Genomic DNA, 18934 nt, shown 5'->3' on the forward strand with positions numbered 1-18934 from the left:
CCTGTCCAAATGAATGTTGTGCCATCTCACCTTTCCCACTCTCTCTCCTCTCACCTTTCCCACTCTCTCTCCTGCAGTTGGCTTGCTGCTGCTCGCTCCTGAAACTAATACTTACCTCTTTGTGATATGTCATACATATCACTGGTGCTCTAGAGATTAGGATTGGGTGCAGTCACTACTGAGACCTGGGTTGCTTGTCTAGCGTAGTGACTCTTGCCTAACGACTGAGGAATGCATTATATTACGAATTATTATGTTGTATAAAGAAGTTGAGAAAAAAAGGAAGTATAAAAGGAGAAAATGAAAAAAGACAGTTTTGTGGTTATCCCTTTAATCAGTATATTACCAACAATAATTTAATGCAGAAAATAAATTAATAATTTGAATAAGAAAATGTATTATTCTACTTAATTATATTTGCATGTATTTTTTCCTTCTACAGTGAACGTCCAAGCTACTTAATTTTTGAACTTTTAAAAAAAATAAACCTCATTCATGTCGAGCAACTCAGTGTCTCACAACAAAATGTTCATAAACAATATATATGATATAAGGAAACACATGTACAATATAACATGTTAAACTACATAAATAAACACGTTTGAAAAAAAAAAGATTTTTTGTATTTTGTAAGGGAAAATACGACAGTTTGTAAGGGCATGGAGCCGTGGAGGTTGACAGATATGAGTATGCCTCCGAAAAAACAGTATTAGGTGAAAATCAACAAAAGATTGGTCATTTCTTCAGTGTCAGTAATACGTCGAAACACAATGCAGAAAGTGATAACAACGGCAATAATTCTGGCACGAAAAAACAGCGGAGAAATTCTTCGAAAGATCGCGGAGGCAAGAAAAACACATGTGTTGAAGCAAACGATTCGACGAAAGAATAAACAAAAGAATACTCCTAGCAAGAAAAGGACTTTTCTGCCAGAATGGACTAAATTATATTCCTGGTGACGCTATGAGGAGGATGATAATGGATTGGACCTTGAAGAAGGCATTACAACTGTGGCGGGACAGCAAACCACGAAGAATATATGAACTGAAAAATCTGAAGTGATAACTGCTTTGTATTACCAATTAACTGTGATGATCAAAAGTGCATGAATATATAGACTAATATTTCGGCAATATTATTTTGTATAATGTACAATATTTTTGTGAACTGAAAAATCTTGAAGTGTTAACTGATTTGTATTACCAATTAACTGTGATGATTAAAACTAAATGAAAATATAGATTAATATAATTATACAAAATAATATTGATTAAATAATGTAGAATATTGTTGTGAACTGAAAAATCTTGAAGTGATAACTGGTTTGTATTACCAATAAACTGTGATGATTAAAACTGAATGAATATATAGATTTATATTATATATTTGTCGCCGATTTACAATTTCAACCTCGATAACACAAAATTTTGGGGACCCATAGATCTCTGTTGCGACCTATAGATTTTTGAGCATGCGAGTCTCCGGGACCCATCACTTTTCAGAGGTAAAATGAACACTGATAACCGCTAGCTTAGTTTCTATGGTTACACTGTTTTTGCTTCCCGCTTTACCATACAAAAAAACAGTATTCAATCGTCGAGTCACTAAGTCTTTGGGAAACACAGAGAACTTAATGAGAATGGCATTGTGGGAAGTAATTCATGCAATAACTTGTCTGCGTTTCAATGATGCCCTGAACCAAACCAATAGCAGACCAATATTTTATATCACATTGAACAATAGCAGACAGGCATCTCAGAGACGTAACAACATACACAACGAAGGTAGAATATTACTAGTTTTTGGGAATGCAAAATCTTTTGTTGCTGTCGTGTCGTGGAGAAAGTGCCATGAGGAGCGTCTGAAAAAACACCGTATTCCACACCGTAAAGTGCACACGGTGGGCTCGCTGTATCCCGAAAGTCTTCTGCATATGTACCATTATGCTCTCTTTTAAGCTTCACCGCTGCTCAGCGTGTTCTTCGTAAAGGAAAACCGGCATATCGTCATTGGCTCAGCAGACGGACAGGTTATTAAATCCAGCCCGAACAGAGGTAAAGTGACCTTTTCCAATCATTTTTTTAAATCTGCTTTTAGGTGTGGTGCTTTTCTCTCCAATCTGACTCTTCTTGTCAGCACGTCACCAAAATTGAGCTTCACAAGCATGAACAAAGACATCAGACAGGTGACATAAAATTTACGGCAAATATGTGTTTAACTGCTTTCCTAAGTATTTAATGCAGCCTTTTCTTCAATGAACTGCCTTAGGAGTGTCAGAAAAGTCACCGGAAGTGGACAACTCAAAACCTATCCTCAAAATAGCTTCTTTTCACTCGTGTAATGATGCAGAAAAAAAGTATGTCCATCTTAGCTATACTCTTTATTTTTAAGTTATACTATATAATCAAGACCTGTAATTTATTCTTTCCACTTTTTAGGGACGAGAGCTGGTTATGCATTGGAAGCACAGATGGTCTGTATGTACTTGATCTGGCTACATCAGAACTGATTACAGTTTTACATTTTACAGGTAAGGTATTCCACAACTGATGCTATTTTGGCAAGAAACTAAAGAAATGCATTTAATGGAAAACAAAGGCGGAAAACTGCTGTTTTTGATGCATCATGGTACCTCTTAGCATTTCTTGAATGACTGTTGAAAAAAAAATTTATCCGACTCATTTGTATTGCACATTTTAATGATAACTCAAAGTGGCAAATACTTTGTTCTGAGGTGGTGATCGTACAGTGAAATTGCTTATAGCGGGGATAGAAACCTATGCTAATTGTCATGAACCAGAACAGGATCAGGACCCAAACGCGTGACGTTACTCACACAAGCCTTTTATTTTACCGGACATGGGGAGTCGTGCACGTTAGGCAGCAGTCTGGCGTGAAATGGTAGGAAGCCAGAGGCAGATGAGATTGATACCAATTGCCCGAGTTGATATCGGACAGATAGGGTTGATACCGGACAGGACGCGACAGACAGGATAGATAATGAAACAGGCTATCGAAAATAAACAGGACAGACTAGATAGGAATGAAAACTGGAGAAAAATAGACAGGAACGAAATTGGAAACCTATATTAAACAGGACAAAAATAAATGGGAACAATACCAGACAGGGAATACCAACAGGAAATAGGACCGAGTCAAAACCCACGTCTTGCGGGGCGGAAGTTCGTTGACAGACTGACAAAGGAAAAATGAGAGCACTGAGCTTAAATAGACGGAAAGCCAATCTGTCAATGAGCCGCAGCTGGCGCCACTTGGGCGGGGCCAATTGGGCACCATGGCAACCGTGACACTAATAAGCAAATGCTTCCTGTTAATGATATTCCGATCATCGATCGGTTACGGCCATATTCCTACGTGAGGTTAAGAATGTGTGTAACGTCTTGGTATCTCAAAGTTAGTTTCCTCCGTTAATATGTTTTAGTTCTCCTATAGCATCACTGCAAGCCTTGGGACCCAAAGTGAATAAATACAATACAAAAAAATACATTTATGTATAGCCGACGTTCAGTCTTTACGGAGCACACGAGAATCTTCCACTGCAGACCAATAGCAGAACTCCAAAATAATTGGTTGCCGATGGCGTATAGTAGGGTAAAATGCCATAAAGAGTGGTCACTTTGGATTACACTTTGTAAATTGAAAACGTCATAATGGGTTTTACTGGAGAGTTGCCAGGTATGGTTACCGATACCAGCAGTTTTTATGGTATCGGTACTTGAAATAGTAGCCAATACGGGTATCGCCACCTTCTAATGGCCATTTAACGATCAGAACCTGAATCAAAGGGATGGTAAGTTACCATTCCATATTGCAATATCAAAAAAGCAATATTCATCTGGGATTTTAAGCTATTTTCTTAAAAATATCCGACATTTCTTGCAGAGGGACGGAAAAATTTATGTACGTATCAGTATTAAAAAAGTGGTATCGACCACGCTAAATTACAATGCATTTGGCTCATTCCGTCTCTATTTCTGCCAATTCTAGACAACCCCGATTTGGGCATCAGAGCGGTTGGGTCTTGGATCTTCTCCAACAAGTGTAACAACTCTGTGAGTATACTTCAAATAATTGAAAAAAATCGGATACAACATTTTATTACTAAAGTGACCGAACAAAGTAAGAAAAGATTACATTTTGGATGCCGGAATGGTCGCATACTTTATAGTTTTTATCCCATGCTCCTCTGTAAAACAAGCAGAGCTTTAGCATCACCTAAGATCTATCTGTGTACACCCATACACACTGTAAGCCTGAATTGTCACACAGCTTTGTGGTTTTTGATCACAGGCTCCATAGTTAAGAAGGCACAGCCTTAGCACCATCTAATGTCTATCTGTGCTCACCCATGCACACTGTATGCCTGTTTTGACACAAAATCCTTGTTGGGGTTTAATCCCATCTTCCCTTATTAAACAAGTAAAACACTCGCACCACCTAGTGCCTTGACAAGTATGAGTATGCCTCCGAAAAAACAGTATTAGGTGAAAATGGTATCATCTAAACATTTACCCTGTAATTTAGCTGACGGCTCTGTCCTTGTTTAACTGCACTACAGATTGCTTGAGTAAGATGTTTCCTCCAAATGAAAATCCTGTTTTACCACGTAAAAACTTCAATATGTGTTTAACTGCTTTCCTAATTAAGACCTCTCATCGGTCGTAGAAGGTATGTTTTTATTTGGTTGTGTCTGGTAAATGTGGATGTGTTAATAGCCTGTTATAGAATTTTTACAAGTTGGGGTGCGATGTGTTTACAATCCACTTGGGACTTTCCATTTTATTAAAGCCAAGAAAAGTGATTATGTGTTAAATGTTGTAAAATAAATGCTCTTTATTTTGCATTTTAGTTAAATACACATTTCTTTGACAATTATTGAATTTTTGACATACAGATGCTGTTTTTAGTGAGCTCTTTGGGGACTCAATGTGTGGCCCTATTGGAATTCTGCTTGGATGACGCCATGAGAATTAAAGCTGGAACTCAAGGGTTTTCTATATTTCCGAGGTAATGTTGAAATTTTGTTTTAACGTTTTTCTATATATTATTTGGACTCACAATGCAGCTGTGGCCAAGCTTTTTGACTCGCATTGGGTTCTAAAATGTGACTGAAGGGGCCTGGCCAGGAGAAATCATGATTGCATGATTGATTTTATTTTTATTTTATTCTGAACCATGTCATGTCAGGTATTGAAACAATAAGAATTAAAGCTAAATGAGAGATTGTCCTTTTGTAAGCCCTTCATTTGATAGAATGCAAAAGAGCAAGCTTAAAAGTGTTTTATTTTCAAATTGTCAATTGATTTTTGTGGCGAAAAGCCTGTGTGTTTTGTTTTTTTTTGTTAAATGCAATATATGTTAAATGCTGTTTATATACATAGATATATATATATATACACACACACCGATATTTTTATATATATATATATATATATATATATATATATATATATAAAATGTGTGTGTGGAGTTTGCATGTTCTCCCCGTGCTTGCATGGGTTTCCTCCCACATTCCAAAAATTGTCCCAAGGTGTGAATGAGCGAGTGAGCTGTCTGTGTCTGTGTGTCCTGCGACTGACTGGCAACCAGTTGAGGGTGTCCCCTGCCCACTGCCCGAAGATAGCTGAGATGGGCACAAGCACCCCCGTGACCCTACTGAGGATAAGTATTCCAGATAATAGCTAGATGGATACATGCGTCATGCGTTTGTTAATTGCCAATGGAGACCTAGCTTGCATTGCATCATATAATTAGCACTTGTCTAACACTTATTCGAAGTTAAGTGCATCAAATATACTAATATGCTAATTTGTCATGAATTTGTCGGTTCACTGGCCATTTTTCATTTTCTTTCGTCCTCATTTTTGAAGAACAGTTTGAATGTCAACTGAGAGTGAAGTGTCTTTCAGGGGAAAAAAATGCTGAGTCAACAAAACCGAAAGTGATAGTTTTTTAGGGTCTCCTACCTCCTACCAACAGGAGGCCCCAACTGGGGTTTGAACTGAGCACAGGTGTCCAATCCCAACACACCTGTGCCCTATTATCCTACACCATTAAAAAGGGGAAAAAAAATCTGCACATGTTGTTTTCCATATTCATTTTTCACCATCACCCTTTTTCAGTGTCATTTTGATACGTGAGGTTTGGTTTTTGTTTCTGATTCTGATAGTTTTATGAATAGAGAAAATAAAGAGAGAGAAAATAATAGTCTGTAGTTTGCATTAACTTTTGTCTCTGAAGCCATTTGAGAGTTAAAATGTCAAGAGAATTTTTTTTGTCAACCGGGCCGGATCAAAAGCCAAACAGGCCGTTCTGGCCCGCCGGCCGTGGTATGCCTTTGGCCGTCGTAGTGGAATCATAGTCATGGGCTCTTTCTCATCCACTACCCAAATGAGGAAAAAAGTATGAAAATATACAGATAAATTACAAACAGCTGTCTTGATTACTTGAATTACATTTTTGATGAGTTAACAACAATGGTAAAGCGGCTAATAAGCCAGCAATGGAAAAGCTTAAGCATTTACTTCCAGTAACTTCTTACCCCCTCTTGTTTCCAGTTCCCCCCCACTGCTAGACTCTCCTCTCAATGCCGAGCTGAAGAAGAAGGAGCCCAATAATTCGAAGAAAAAAGGTCACCAAGTGTTATTATTTTATTTTTATGTGGTTTCAAAACGGTTCTAAAACGGATTTCGGTCAAATACCGATTTGTTCGATTACAGAATCGTTTGAGTACCGAGAAATCACTTTACCTGAACTGTATAGTTCACAAGTTAGGAAAAGAAAACACAAACATTTTTTTTTACATAATTCAGAAGAATTCAAGGTAAAACCATTGGAGATCATTTTAGATAAGATTTTAAATAAATGAAAATGGGTTGGTGATCCCAGATATATTTTGGAAAACAGAATAAAATATACAGTAAATACAATATTTCAAGTAATCTAGGAAATAATGTAATTAATCTGGGAAAATTTAGGATATCCCCTAAAAAAATCTGAAATAATTTAGGATGAAATGTCAGTTGGGATTCGCACTGCTGTGACCACTAGTGACGATAAACGAATGAATTAATTAAGTACTGCTTTGGATTTAATTCTTTGTTAGCAATCCTAATTTTCTTCTTTTTTCATTTAAATCTATATTACAAGTTTATTCTGGAGTGCCACAAATCTTGCTGTAAACAATGTATGTTACCTTGTTATTAATGACAATAAAAACAACTCTATTCTAACCCTAACCCCGTAACCCAAATCTCCCTTAAACCTTTACCTTTAACTCTAACCCCAACCCCAACTCCCTAACTATTTTACCCTTACCCTTACCCTCTATCCCTCAACCCCAACAATCTAACCCTAAAACCCAAACCATGACCCTCTAAACCTAACTCCAGCCCCTCTATCCCTAACTATGTTAGTCTCTAACCATAACTACCTAACCCTTACCACTACTCCTAACCCTTTACTAATAACCATTTAACTCTCTAACCATAACACCCTAACCCCCTGACCCTCTCCTAACCCTCTATTCCTGTAACCCTAACACTTAACCATAACCCCTAACTTCATCCCTAACCCCCAACCCTAACGTTAAACCCTAACCTCTAACTCTACCCACTAAACCAAACCCTTACCATATTCCTGTGTGAGAATGGAAACTTCGCAAAAGGGGTGGTATTACTTTTTAACTCCCTCTAATTTGAGCACTTTAACAAGTATGTCAACTATAACAACAAATACATCACAATAAGTACTTGTTATTCATCAAAACGCTGTTGCTCCACACACTCACAGCTTCCAAGGTCTTAAAAGCCTGTTTGTGACCAGGGTGTATAATTATGAATTCTGTTCTCTAGTGGTGGTTTTCTGCGGTTTTGCTTCAGAAGCCGTGGCGGTGGAAAAGGGCAACATTCTCCAGTCCCGACTCCTAATAAGAGATGTAGCCGAGATGTACTGCGTGACTGCCATGTCCAATCCAGAAACCACAAGCATTACTGACTAATACGGGCTTAATCACGCCGCGTTATAAAGTATACGGTATCGGCAGAATTTTAACATGCTTAAGCGTAAACCACTCGGGCTCTTGGAAAAAGAATAATTATTCCGTTAGAGTCTGGAACAAGTTTGGTTTTGAAGAACTGGGGAATGGATCTGACAACTCACTTAAAAAGCTATGATGATGACTCGGTTGGAGTCGTACTTTTGTCTGGCGTTTTAGGTTTTTTCTCTTTTTTTATTTTAAATGGTCAAATCCAGGAAATGGTACAGTTCAATCCTATTGTCCATCCATTATCTGGACCGCTTATCGTCGGTAGGGGGTGCAACTCACTCCCAGTGAGTTGCAAGGCACACAGAGACAGACAACTCACTCACTCATTCACACCTAGGGACAATTTGGACCGGCCATTTAACATGACATTTATATTTTTGGAATGTGGGAAAGCCTGGAAGAAACCCTCACAGGCACAGGGATAACATGCAAACTCCACACAGGGAGGCTGCAGTAGCTGGACTTGAACCCTGAACATCCGCACCGTAGGGCTGCACGCTAACCACCCAACCGTGCCGCCCCAATCGTATTGTAATTGTCTCAATTTGACCAAATGGTCTGTTCCTCCATACCACAAAAATAAGGGAATTTCAAATAATACCATAAGAGTAGCTAGGGAAATTGACACCTCAAGCCCTAGTGTGTATGCTGTAGCAGCCCCTAGTGGTGTAAAATACTTTTCATTTATGTAAAACACTATTGATTCAAATCACCTGATGCAGACATCTGCCACTGTTTCCTTCTACTCATTTTAGCCACATGCTGGCAGGTTATGGATCACTGCTAGCCTGTATTTTCATTGTTAGCTACTCCGTGTAGAAAAAGCTTGCTTGGTGTTTTACTGTCATTTGCTTTCCACAACTGGTCGTGCAAGCGAACGTTGTCGTGTCCTGTGATTGAGGCATCTTCTATTTGTTTTCACCATGTCAAGTCAAGTCATCTCATCTCATCTCATTAGCTACACCGCTTATCCTCAGTAGGGTCGCGGGGGTGCTGGAGCCCATCCCAGCAATCATCGGGCAGTGGGCAGGAGACACCCTGAACTGGTTGCCAGCCAATCGCAGGGCACACGGGGACAGACAACTCACTCGCTCATTCACACCTAGGGACAATTTGGTCCGGCCAATTCACCTGAAATGCATGGTTTTTTTTGGAATGTGGGAGGAAATCGGAGTGCCCGGAGGAAATCCACACAAGCACGGGGAGAACATACAAACTCCGCACAGGAAGTCTGGGGCTGGATTTGAACCCACGTAGAAGGTTCCCAAGACAGGAACTGTGCCGCACAAGCGCTAACCACTTCGCCGGAAGTCATGTTGATTTGTATAGCCCTTAATCACAAAGAGTCTCATTTCCTTCTCTTGCTTTTCCTGCAAGACATTTGGCTGCAGACAAAGGCTCGCAGCTCGTCGCTATTGTTATTGTTATCTAATACTGCTTCATCCTTCAGTGTCACTTGCCTTTCACAGCTGGTCATGCAAGCGAACGTCACCGAGTTTTGTGACTCAGTCATCTTCCCCCTTCTTTTCCCACTGTTTCCTCCTCTAGCCATTTAAGCAAGTCTCTTGACTGCAGGTTATGGCTCTTTAATAGCCGCTATTGTTATTCTCTAATGCTCCTGCTTAGTCCTTCAGTGTCACTCGACATCCACAGCTGGTCAAAGTCTGGTTTGCTTTTACAAATTTAGCTGGAATTTTTAGTTGCTTCTCCTGCTAGCTACTAAAGTTACCCACTTACACCAGCTCTGAACAACTCCAGCTAGTTGCTCTTTTTAGCTGCTCTGGGCTTCCATAGTGTGTCTTCTTCAAATGCACACACTTCAGCTCCATTCTAAGCTGCAACAACTCCTAGTGGAGAATTATTACATACTGTCACTTTATGAGCTGGTGGCTTCTTAATACAGTATAATAAAATGTTCCATGAATCATAAATGCTTTAATTTATTCTTTAATGGCAATTTTTAAGCGTCTGCTACATCGATGAGGCAATGTAAACATTTTCTAAAAGCCTGAATTATGATCTTTGTATTTTGCTTGAATTTAACCGTGTAATCTTCCTCCCGTGTTTTGTCTGAGAAAACATCTCAAGAGATAACCACTGTTAAATCAATCATCGTCACTCCTTAAAAGTCCAAGACTTTAATATACTTTTGTGCGTCCAAAGAGGTTCATGATTCATGACTTTGAGTCCCACAGATGCAGTCGATTGCTGGGGGCAACTTTTCCACGAACAGAGCGTCCTAGAAATAACACCGATGGATTTATTTATTTTCTCTTCCAGGCCTCCGTATAACTCTTGTAAATTTGAAGACTAATGCTGTGGCCTGCGGTCGTTTTTGAGCTCTCACTAAAATTTGGGGACATGTTATTTTCTTTATCTAGTACAGTTTTTACGATTGATATGTCTTTATTATTAATTGCTTATATTTTGCTATGTATGTCATCAAATCGTCCGTTGGTGTAAATCATGTTAAAAACGGAATAATAAGGAGGAGAAAATATTGTAGAATTGGGAAAAAAATGTCTTTCCCAGTATTTTTTCGTCTTCTGTTGGGAGATAATTTTGGCCAGTTTAAGTATCATTTTATTTAGTTTGTTAAATATTTAAAATGGTAATTTTTTTCTCAATATTTCTTAATAATAATAATAATATTGCATAGTTTAAGAATTATTTTTAAAATTATATTTAGTTTGTTAAATATGAATCCCTGTATTAAAATATTGAGTTAATATTGCACATGGCGAACAAATTTAATTAAAAAAAATCTCAAAATCATGAAAAATTAAGAAATGAATATTAAAAATCAACAAAATCGTCAGACAGTGATATCATATTTTTTTTGCTGTGTACGAGTGAATAAAAAAGGTTTCCTTTCAGATTTGACTTCATTATTTAAAACAATCTGGATTTTTATTTTTAGTTTATCTCTCTCACAGTGGACATGCACCAGCGATGAAAATTTCAGAGCCCTTCATGATTTTTAAGTGGGAGAAATAGCAAAATAGCAGGGTGTTCAATTACTTATTTTCTTCACTGTAATTGTTAATTCAATGTCACATATTTTTTTAATTTTGTATTAATATGCAGCACAATCCACTTGCAGTGTACAATTATATAAAAAAGTTTCATTTCAGATCTGACCCGAGAATACAGAAAATGAATCTGAAAATCGGAATAATTTTCTTTCCCTCACAGTCGGCGTAAAAGAACAGCCGCTTGTCTTCCACTCCAAGGTGAAATCATCGGGATACACAAGCACCCCAAGGTAGTGCAGTCAATATAATAAAACGAAATGTCTATTTATAGATTTTGATTGAATCGCAAGGATTTTAATCCAAATCGGAGGCTTTGAGACCCTCATTAATCTTCCTTTCTATATCTCGAACCTGTGCTGCTTCTCCAACAGAAAGATTTTATTCTCACCCAAAACCAATGTACATAAAAATCAGTCCTCTACCAAGTCTAACAAGAAAAAGTAAGTGCTCTGGAAGTATCAATGAAAAAAATAATATTTTGTGATTACAATTTTTTTAACTTTAATTCTCGATTTTCAAATAGAGGTATACTACTCAAAGAATACCCGGAAGGCACTCCGGCACCTTCGGCTCTTCGTGTGCATCTAAATATTACAAATAAACCAGTTTATTGCATCCAGTATTCAGGTGGGTATTAAAACATATTTAAATCAAAACATTATATTGAAAAATGTATTATTTATTTAGGCGATGGCAAGCAAATCCTCTGTGGTCTTGGTGACAACTCCGTCTTCATGTACAAATCTTCCCTGACTGGCAACCCAGCAGTTTACACAGGTAATTGGTCCCACAAATATCCCAAAATAAAATAAGAGGGATACCTTGGTACTCGTGTTTGCTTAAGAAAGAAATGAGTGGACTTTATATCAAATGATAAAAACAATCAGGGAGTACGGTGAGCAGGGAATTACAATAATGAAAACGAGTGAAGATCGAAGCATTACTCAGCATCTCTGTTTTGCCTACAAGAGAAATGGGCAGACTTTGGCTATGTTCTTCAAACGACTGGAGAGTCCAAAGAGCAGGGAATTGCAGTAATGTAAACGAGAGGAATGTTAAGTACTTTTTGCCCGGTATTGGAACGAATAAGAACTTGAACAAACCTAAACACAGCCGAACATGTGTTCGAGTCAGCTGAGCGGCCATCTTGGCTACCTTAACCCGGTCGGTTAGCATAATTTCAAGAGACATTGTCAGTCTGACAACATGTGTTGAAAAATGATTTTGATTTTGTGTGTTTTGTTGCCTTTTTGTCGGTGATAATAGGTCACGAGAAAGTTAGTGATAAGGGGAACGAAAAGAGGAAAACGCTAAGAAAACGATCAAGTTGAAATAGGTAAATATTACAAAATACGGATAAGTGTCTTCCTTCAAACTGTTGCTTAAAGGTATACTAAATTGGTTAGGGTTAGGGTTTATTTTGATATATTTGTGGTTGTGTAGGTACATGTTTTATTCATATTTTGGTATTTTGGAATGCATAGGAACGTATTCAAATAAATAGCATTGTTTTGTATAGAAACAAATGTTTCCTTTAAAGATAAAGGTAGTGTAGTTTTTTGTTATATACTCAGTTCTGTGGAACATTGCAGTCATTCCATTCTAGTCCAACATACATTATAATTATTTTACAAGACATGTGGTTTTATTCCCGCTACTGTAAAAACCTTTTAAATGGATCTCTGGCATCAGATGAAACACTCTACACACATCGACTTGAACTATAACTGTCAAATTTATAGATTAAAACTTTTATGAGCTCAGTGATGTTTTATCAACATCTGCAAAAAGCTCCTGAAAATATTCTATGAGACAGTAGTGGCAAGCGCCCTCTTCTATGCGGCAGCGTGTTGGGGAGGCAGCGTCAAGAAGAAGGATGCCTCTCGTCTCAATAAACTGGCTAGGAAAGCGAGCTCTGTTGTGGGCAAAGAGCTGGACAGCCTAACAACAGTAGCTGAGAGACAGGCACTGAAAAAGCTGAGGAGGCCAGCCTTCTGAGGAAGTAAAGTCGGCTTTGCCCTTTCCTACATAGAGCTTCTGTGTTGGCAGTCCAGTCCAGTTTGTTGTCCAGCTGCACACCCAGGTATTTGTAGGTCTGGACAAATTCTACACATTCTCCCTTGATGGTTACAGGAACCGGGTGAGTTCTGGTTCTCCTGAAGTCCACCACCATCTCTCTGGTCTTGGTGTGTATATTGGATTCTTTTGGCTTTATTATTGTATTGTTCTCAGCTCAGGGATGCTGCTGGAAATGTGAATTTCCCTTAGGGGATGAATAAAGTATCTATCTATCTATCTATCTATCTATCTATCTATTAGTAGATTTTAGGCTCAGTTCATTCTCAAAAGTAGCATAAGGGGGCAGCACCGATACAATGACTGACAAACTGATGCAATCCGAATTGTGTCCGCAGTTTCCATAAATATTGCAGATATTAATTGAATTTCCAGGCTATTATGATGATAATTTTGTGCAGGGCATGACAAGCCAGTAAGCAGCGTGAGCTGGAGCCTCAACAGGCTTTGCTGGTTGAGTGCATCGCATGACCAAACTTTAAGACTTTGGACTCAGGACGTATCAGAACCTGCAGTTATCATGGTAACTGTATCATTACTGTCTTACAACCACACCAAGTCAAGTCACATTTAATGTATATACCATTTGATTTGCAACTTATGTAGTGTTGAAAAACAAAGTCAATGCTGATAATCAATATTTGAATGGGAAAAATGTGTTCTAGTTTAAGGGTTTTCATGTTAAAGGGAGATACATTCAAGTACAGTATATCTTATCTTTGACGCAATAACTTTTCTTATAAGATATGTTATTTTTTTTGTAACTTTGTAACACTTTTATTGCACTTTTTTTTTCTTTTTTTAACGCACAGGGGGGGGACAAAAACAAAACAAAAAACTAAATAAAAACAAAAAACAACCAACTAAGTGCTCTTATACAATGGAGATGTCTTGGCAGATGACTGGGCCTATTTTATTCCTACTTCTTATTATTAAACCTAGCAAAAAAAAAAAATAGAAATGCATTTAAAACTGGTGGCTAATCAGTAATGTAATTTTCAGTTTCAAAAAAGTTGGGTTAACCCCCGCTGTAGTAATTATTTAAGATTATTTGTACTATCATTTCTTTTTTAATCAATTGTTAAACGTTTGACCCAATCATTTATTAATACTTCTCGTTATCCGAACCTGAGTTGATTCATCAGTTCAGCAAAAATTTCTGGTATATTGTTTTCTTTCAGGGGAAAAATATGTTCTCGAAACACATCAAAGCTGCTCAATTTTATTACCTAGACAAGTTTCTACTTCTCGCATCTGGAGACTCACTGCAGTTGTATTTGTATCATCTGGATGCAACGCATGATGATATCAAAAGGTAGGAAGATATTTTTGTTTTTTTTTTGTTTTTTTTGCTTAGTCATTTTTAGTTCTTGGTTTTGATCACAGATATCACCAGAGGAGTTTTGTGAAACTGTCAAGCTGCTTTTCCACACCAGCTGGAGCTGATATCACAGATATGTCTGCTATTAACGATTTCTTCGCCTGTATCCTTTCATGAATCGCTTTTGCTGTGGTGGACAAATCGAATCTAACCGCTTAGCTTGTTAAGTCGCCTCTTGAAAGCAAGCCATGTAAACAGCGCCTTCTGAGGCTTCCGCTGCTGTTTTTATTTAAGATTATTTTGTCTTTCATTTGTTCAGGAATGTCATCTAAGGTCTTATCAGTTGAACAATATTGTATCATGAATCCGCCAAACTGGTAGCACAATATCCTGTCTTGAGCATCAGTCGCTTGCTAAACATGCACAGGAAAAGTAAACGTTTTTTTTTTTTCACATTTTTTAATTCAATTCCCCGCAGTTTAGTTTTCATAACTTTCCTGACTCAGACATTGTCCTGGCATGTGCCTCTAATCGCTCCATTCACGTGTTTGACATGAACAAAGGAATGATTGCTGCAGAGGTGCCAGACGCTCACAGCAGAGCTGTTCACTGTATCACACAAAACAAGGTAACTAAAGCCCAGTGTATAGTGACCCCCTAGTGAAAAGAAAAATTCATTGAAATGAAACACTAACAATTCAAATGATATGCAAAACACATGTACTGTACTATCTCATAAACATGATTTTAGGTTTAGAAATTTGTAATTGTATACACAACTTGAGAAGCCCTTTTAGAAATCTAATATATTTAGCCATTGTCTTGCTATTACGGAAGCCCGAATTGCCATTTTGCAAAGGCAAGTTGTCCCAGCGGTGCTTTTTAACACTAATCACATCTTCCACAAGTGAGGCCTGCATGTGATGGTAGCTGTGGCCCATCATTCATGCATCTTTACGTTTTCTCATTCTTTCCTTCTCTAGACACTCATGTTAACAGTGATGGGCAGTCATGGAAGGCAGGTGAGGCTGTGCCTCTCCTTTTGTCATGGAAATTAAAAAATAAAGTTAGATAAAATTAAACCGTTACATTTAGATTCAAACGTATTCAACTTAACAATCATATCACTCTGCTAAATGTCGGCAGATGCAGAGTGAGGCATGTAATTCTCTTGCCTCAGGACAGAGGGGGATACTGAGACTATGGATACTTGGCGCACAACTCAGCAACAAACAATGAAATTAGTAATAGTACGGCAAGTCTAGCCATCCAGTAATGCTTTTCTCATTGCATGTCATTTTTTTCATAATGGAGGATTACCTTTCTGTTGATTGTTTTATTCAAAAGGAGGAGCAAACAGATTTAATTTATAAGTTAAGACAATAAAAATGTTTTCGATGCTATAGTTTATATATTGCTATCTTGCGGTGCAAATCAAATATAGAATAAGATGTAGGTTCATTTATTTGCCAATTCGACTGTGCCTCACCAAACACAAACCTCACTGCACGTCAGAGCATGTAAACCACTCGGCTGTAGGCTATGGCTCGCCTCTAGCCGCTATTCGTATTTCTAGCTGATCATGCTATTGTCATTAATTGTCACTCGGCTTCCACAGCAAGCTTTGCAAACGAATCTTAGCTGAGTTCTATGATTCAGCGCCCTGATGCTTGACACATTTTTAGTTGCTCGAAATCCTTTACTGGCCTTTTTAGTGGCTTGTCTCATTAGCCACTAATTTCAGCTACTAACACCAGCTCTGACCAACTCCAGCTATTTGCTCTATTCAGCTGCACTGGGTATATACATCTTGATCAGTCTTATTTTGTTGTTTGCTTACTAGAAATCATTTTTCCATGCAAGAAGGAGGACTTACGACATACTATTTTGTTAATTGAATGTTTCTCTTTTACCATAAATGATTTAAATTGTCTTTATCTTTATTGATAACAACATAGTGAAACATTGTAGTTAACGAGACTTTAAAGAGAAAGAGAAAATAAAACACTGTCATGATAAATACGCAAAATATTTACAAAGATGCGCTTAGAGACTGGCCTCGGTTAAACTAATATTGAAACGAAAAAAATAATCCATTGGAAAAGTACTGCAATAAAAAAATAATGTAATAACATTTAGAAGCAGCAAATAAGTCACAAGATATATATTTTTCACAATTTTGTGTGCTTGCCATTAGTTTCTATCCCCCACTACACAGCAATTTAATTTTGCAATCCCCACCTCAGAACTGTTTGTCATATCCTGGGGGTCTACTGTAGTTCAAAATATTAGATAACGTAATCTGAGATAGAGAAAATGTATTACAGAAAAATATAACGTCAATTTAATACCAAGCCAAGTCATGTTTATTTGCATGTCGCTTGATCACAAGGAGTCTCAAAGGGCTTTACAGACCACAGATTACTGCAAACTCCAGACTATTATTTTCTCTCTCTTTATTAAAACTTCCAGAATCAGAAACAAAAACCAAACCTTATGTATCAATATGACACTGGAAAGAGTGAAAAATGAATGTGGAAAACAACATGTGCAGATTTTCTTTTCCTTTGTAATTGTGTAGGTTAATTGGGCACAGGTGTGTTGGGACTGGATACCTGTGCTCAGTTCAAACCCCAGTTGGGGCCTCCTGTTGGTAGGAGGTAGGAGACCCTAACAAACTATCACTTTTGTTTTTTTTGACTCAGCTTTTTTTCCCCTGAAAGACATTCCACCCTCAGTTGACCTTTTTATTCTTTTAAAATGAGAGGACGAAAGAAAATCAAAAATGGCCAGTGAACCGCCAAATTCACACATTGTTGGATATTTTTAAGCTATTGTGCTTTTCATTTGTGCACGACTGAATACTCAAAAAAATTAAAGAACATAATCTTTGCTTTTTGACCTGTCAGATACTCTACTTTGACACATTTAATCCCCCAATTTATGTTTAAGTACAAAACCCATTTAAATTCCTCAAGTCATCCCACTGTCAATTGTGCATTAAAGCAGTCAATTTTTTTTTCATGTGATTGGAAAGAGGCAAAAGAAACCAATCTTGATCAGAACCACACTAAAGTGAATTTATTTTGGCTTGTACGACTAGAACGACTTCCATCTTTATGGATCGACTCTTTGGCAGATGTGACAATGTTGCGTAAGACAACTCCGAGTTACATAAGGAGCACATTATCTGCGGGCCAGCAAACGTGTGAACGGGGCAAATTAAAAAAAATGGCCTTCATTATCATTCATCTCTTGTTCGGTTGATTGGGTTTAAAAATGCCATTTGAGATGGCAAGAGATTCCATGCAAAATGACGGCCTTGGAACCAGGACATTCCATGATCTAATTTTGGTTTTTGTGGCCTTACTCCCCACGAGTGTCTTGGACAAACGAGGGCCCAATTTGCTGTTGTTTAACAAGTAAGACAGCTCGGGCCTGCTCCAAAGAATGGTATTGTGAAAACTATAAATTTCAGTGAGGAATGTCAAATGGCGGTCTGTTCATGATTTATGCTAGATTAACACACGCTACAATGCTGTTTCTTAAGTAAAGGTTCGAATGCAATACAGGTCTTTCTCAAGAAGAAATGACTTAACAATACAGTGGCGCGCACATGTAGACACGAGGTGCAGCTTGGGCTCCTACCCCTTTGCAATAGGAGCATTTTTTGAAAGTATATTTTTTATTCGAGATGGGATTGAACCATATGAAGCAGAGTGGGTGAGCCGGTGTATATTGTCGGGCCTCTGTGCTGATGAAGGGTTGCATGTCACTGCAAATCTATGAATGGATGGATCCATGGGTGGAACCATGGATGGATGGATCCTTGGATGGATGGGTGGATGGATCCATGGATGGATGGATCCATGGATGAATGGATGGATGGATCCATAGGTGGATCCTTGAATGAATGGATACATGGGTTGATCCATGGATGGATGGATCCATGAATAGATCCACGGGTGGATGGATCCATGGATGGATGGATTGACGGATGGATCCATGGATGGATGGTTCCAAGCATTGATCCATTGATGGATGGATCCATGAATGGCTCAATGGATGGTTGGTTCCATGGATGGATGGTTCCATGTATTGATCCATGGATGGATCCATGGATGAATGAATGTATGGATGGATCGATCGATAAATTGATCGACAGACTGATCGATCCATCGATTGATAACTGGATGGACTTTTTTAAATTTTTATAGTATAGCGGACTCTGATATAAATATTGACTGACAGAAGTTGCACAATTTTTGTACTGTATATGTCTGTTTTTGTAAAAAAAAAAAAAATACACCAGAAAAAAAATAAGTAAATTGAAAAGTTTGCTGATGTTTAAAATGTTTCCCTAACTTCTTGAGGCATTGCAGATTTTTTTGTAACGAAAAATCTTTGTACACCTATGAAAAAACATTAAAATTG

At 37.9% G+C, this 18934-nt stretch overlaps 1 protein-coding gene across 1 annotated transcript in view; it reads left to right on the forward strand.

Moving 5' to 3' along the window:
• wdr27 (WD repeat domain 27) overlaps positions 1–18934 on the forward strand; it is a 53779-nt gene that overhangs the window by 5493 nt on the left and 29352 nt on the right. Inside the window, exons 6-20 of the mRNA XM_088351847.1 lie at positions 1959–2029; positions 2098–2185; positions 2269–2356; positions 2439–2530; positions 4009–4073; positions 4916–5028; positions 6579–6652; positions 11264–11333; positions 11475–11543; positions 11627–11730; positions 11791–11880; positions 13581–13702; positions 14361–14494; positions 14566–14663; positions 15007–15128. Of these exons, the coding sequence (XP_088207973.1) occupies positions 1959–2029; positions 2098–2185; positions 2269–2356; positions 2439–2530; positions 4009–4073; positions 4916–5028; positions 6579–6652; positions 11264–11333; positions 11475–11543; positions 11627–11730; positions 11791–11880; positions 13581–13702; positions 14361–14494; positions 14566–14663; positions 15007–15128 (1400 nt within the window). The remainder of the gene's footprint in view (positions 1–1958; positions 2030–2097; positions 2186–2268; positions 2357–2438; positions 2531–4008; positions 4074–4915; positions 5029–6578; positions 6653–11263; positions 11334–11474; positions 11544–11626; positions 11731–11790; positions 11881–13580; positions 13703–14360; positions 14495–14565; positions 14664–15006; positions 15129–18934) is intronic.

This window comes from Urocampus carinirostris, chromosome 13 (assembly GCF_059441175.1).
Source record: "Urocampus carinirostris isolate Australia breed hairy pipefish chromosome 13, RoL_Ucar_1.0, whole genome shotgun sequence".
Taxonomy (NCBI): domain Eukaryota; kingdom Metazoa; phylum Chordata; class Actinopteri; order Syngnathiformes; family Syngnathidae; genus Urocampus; species Urocampus carinirostris.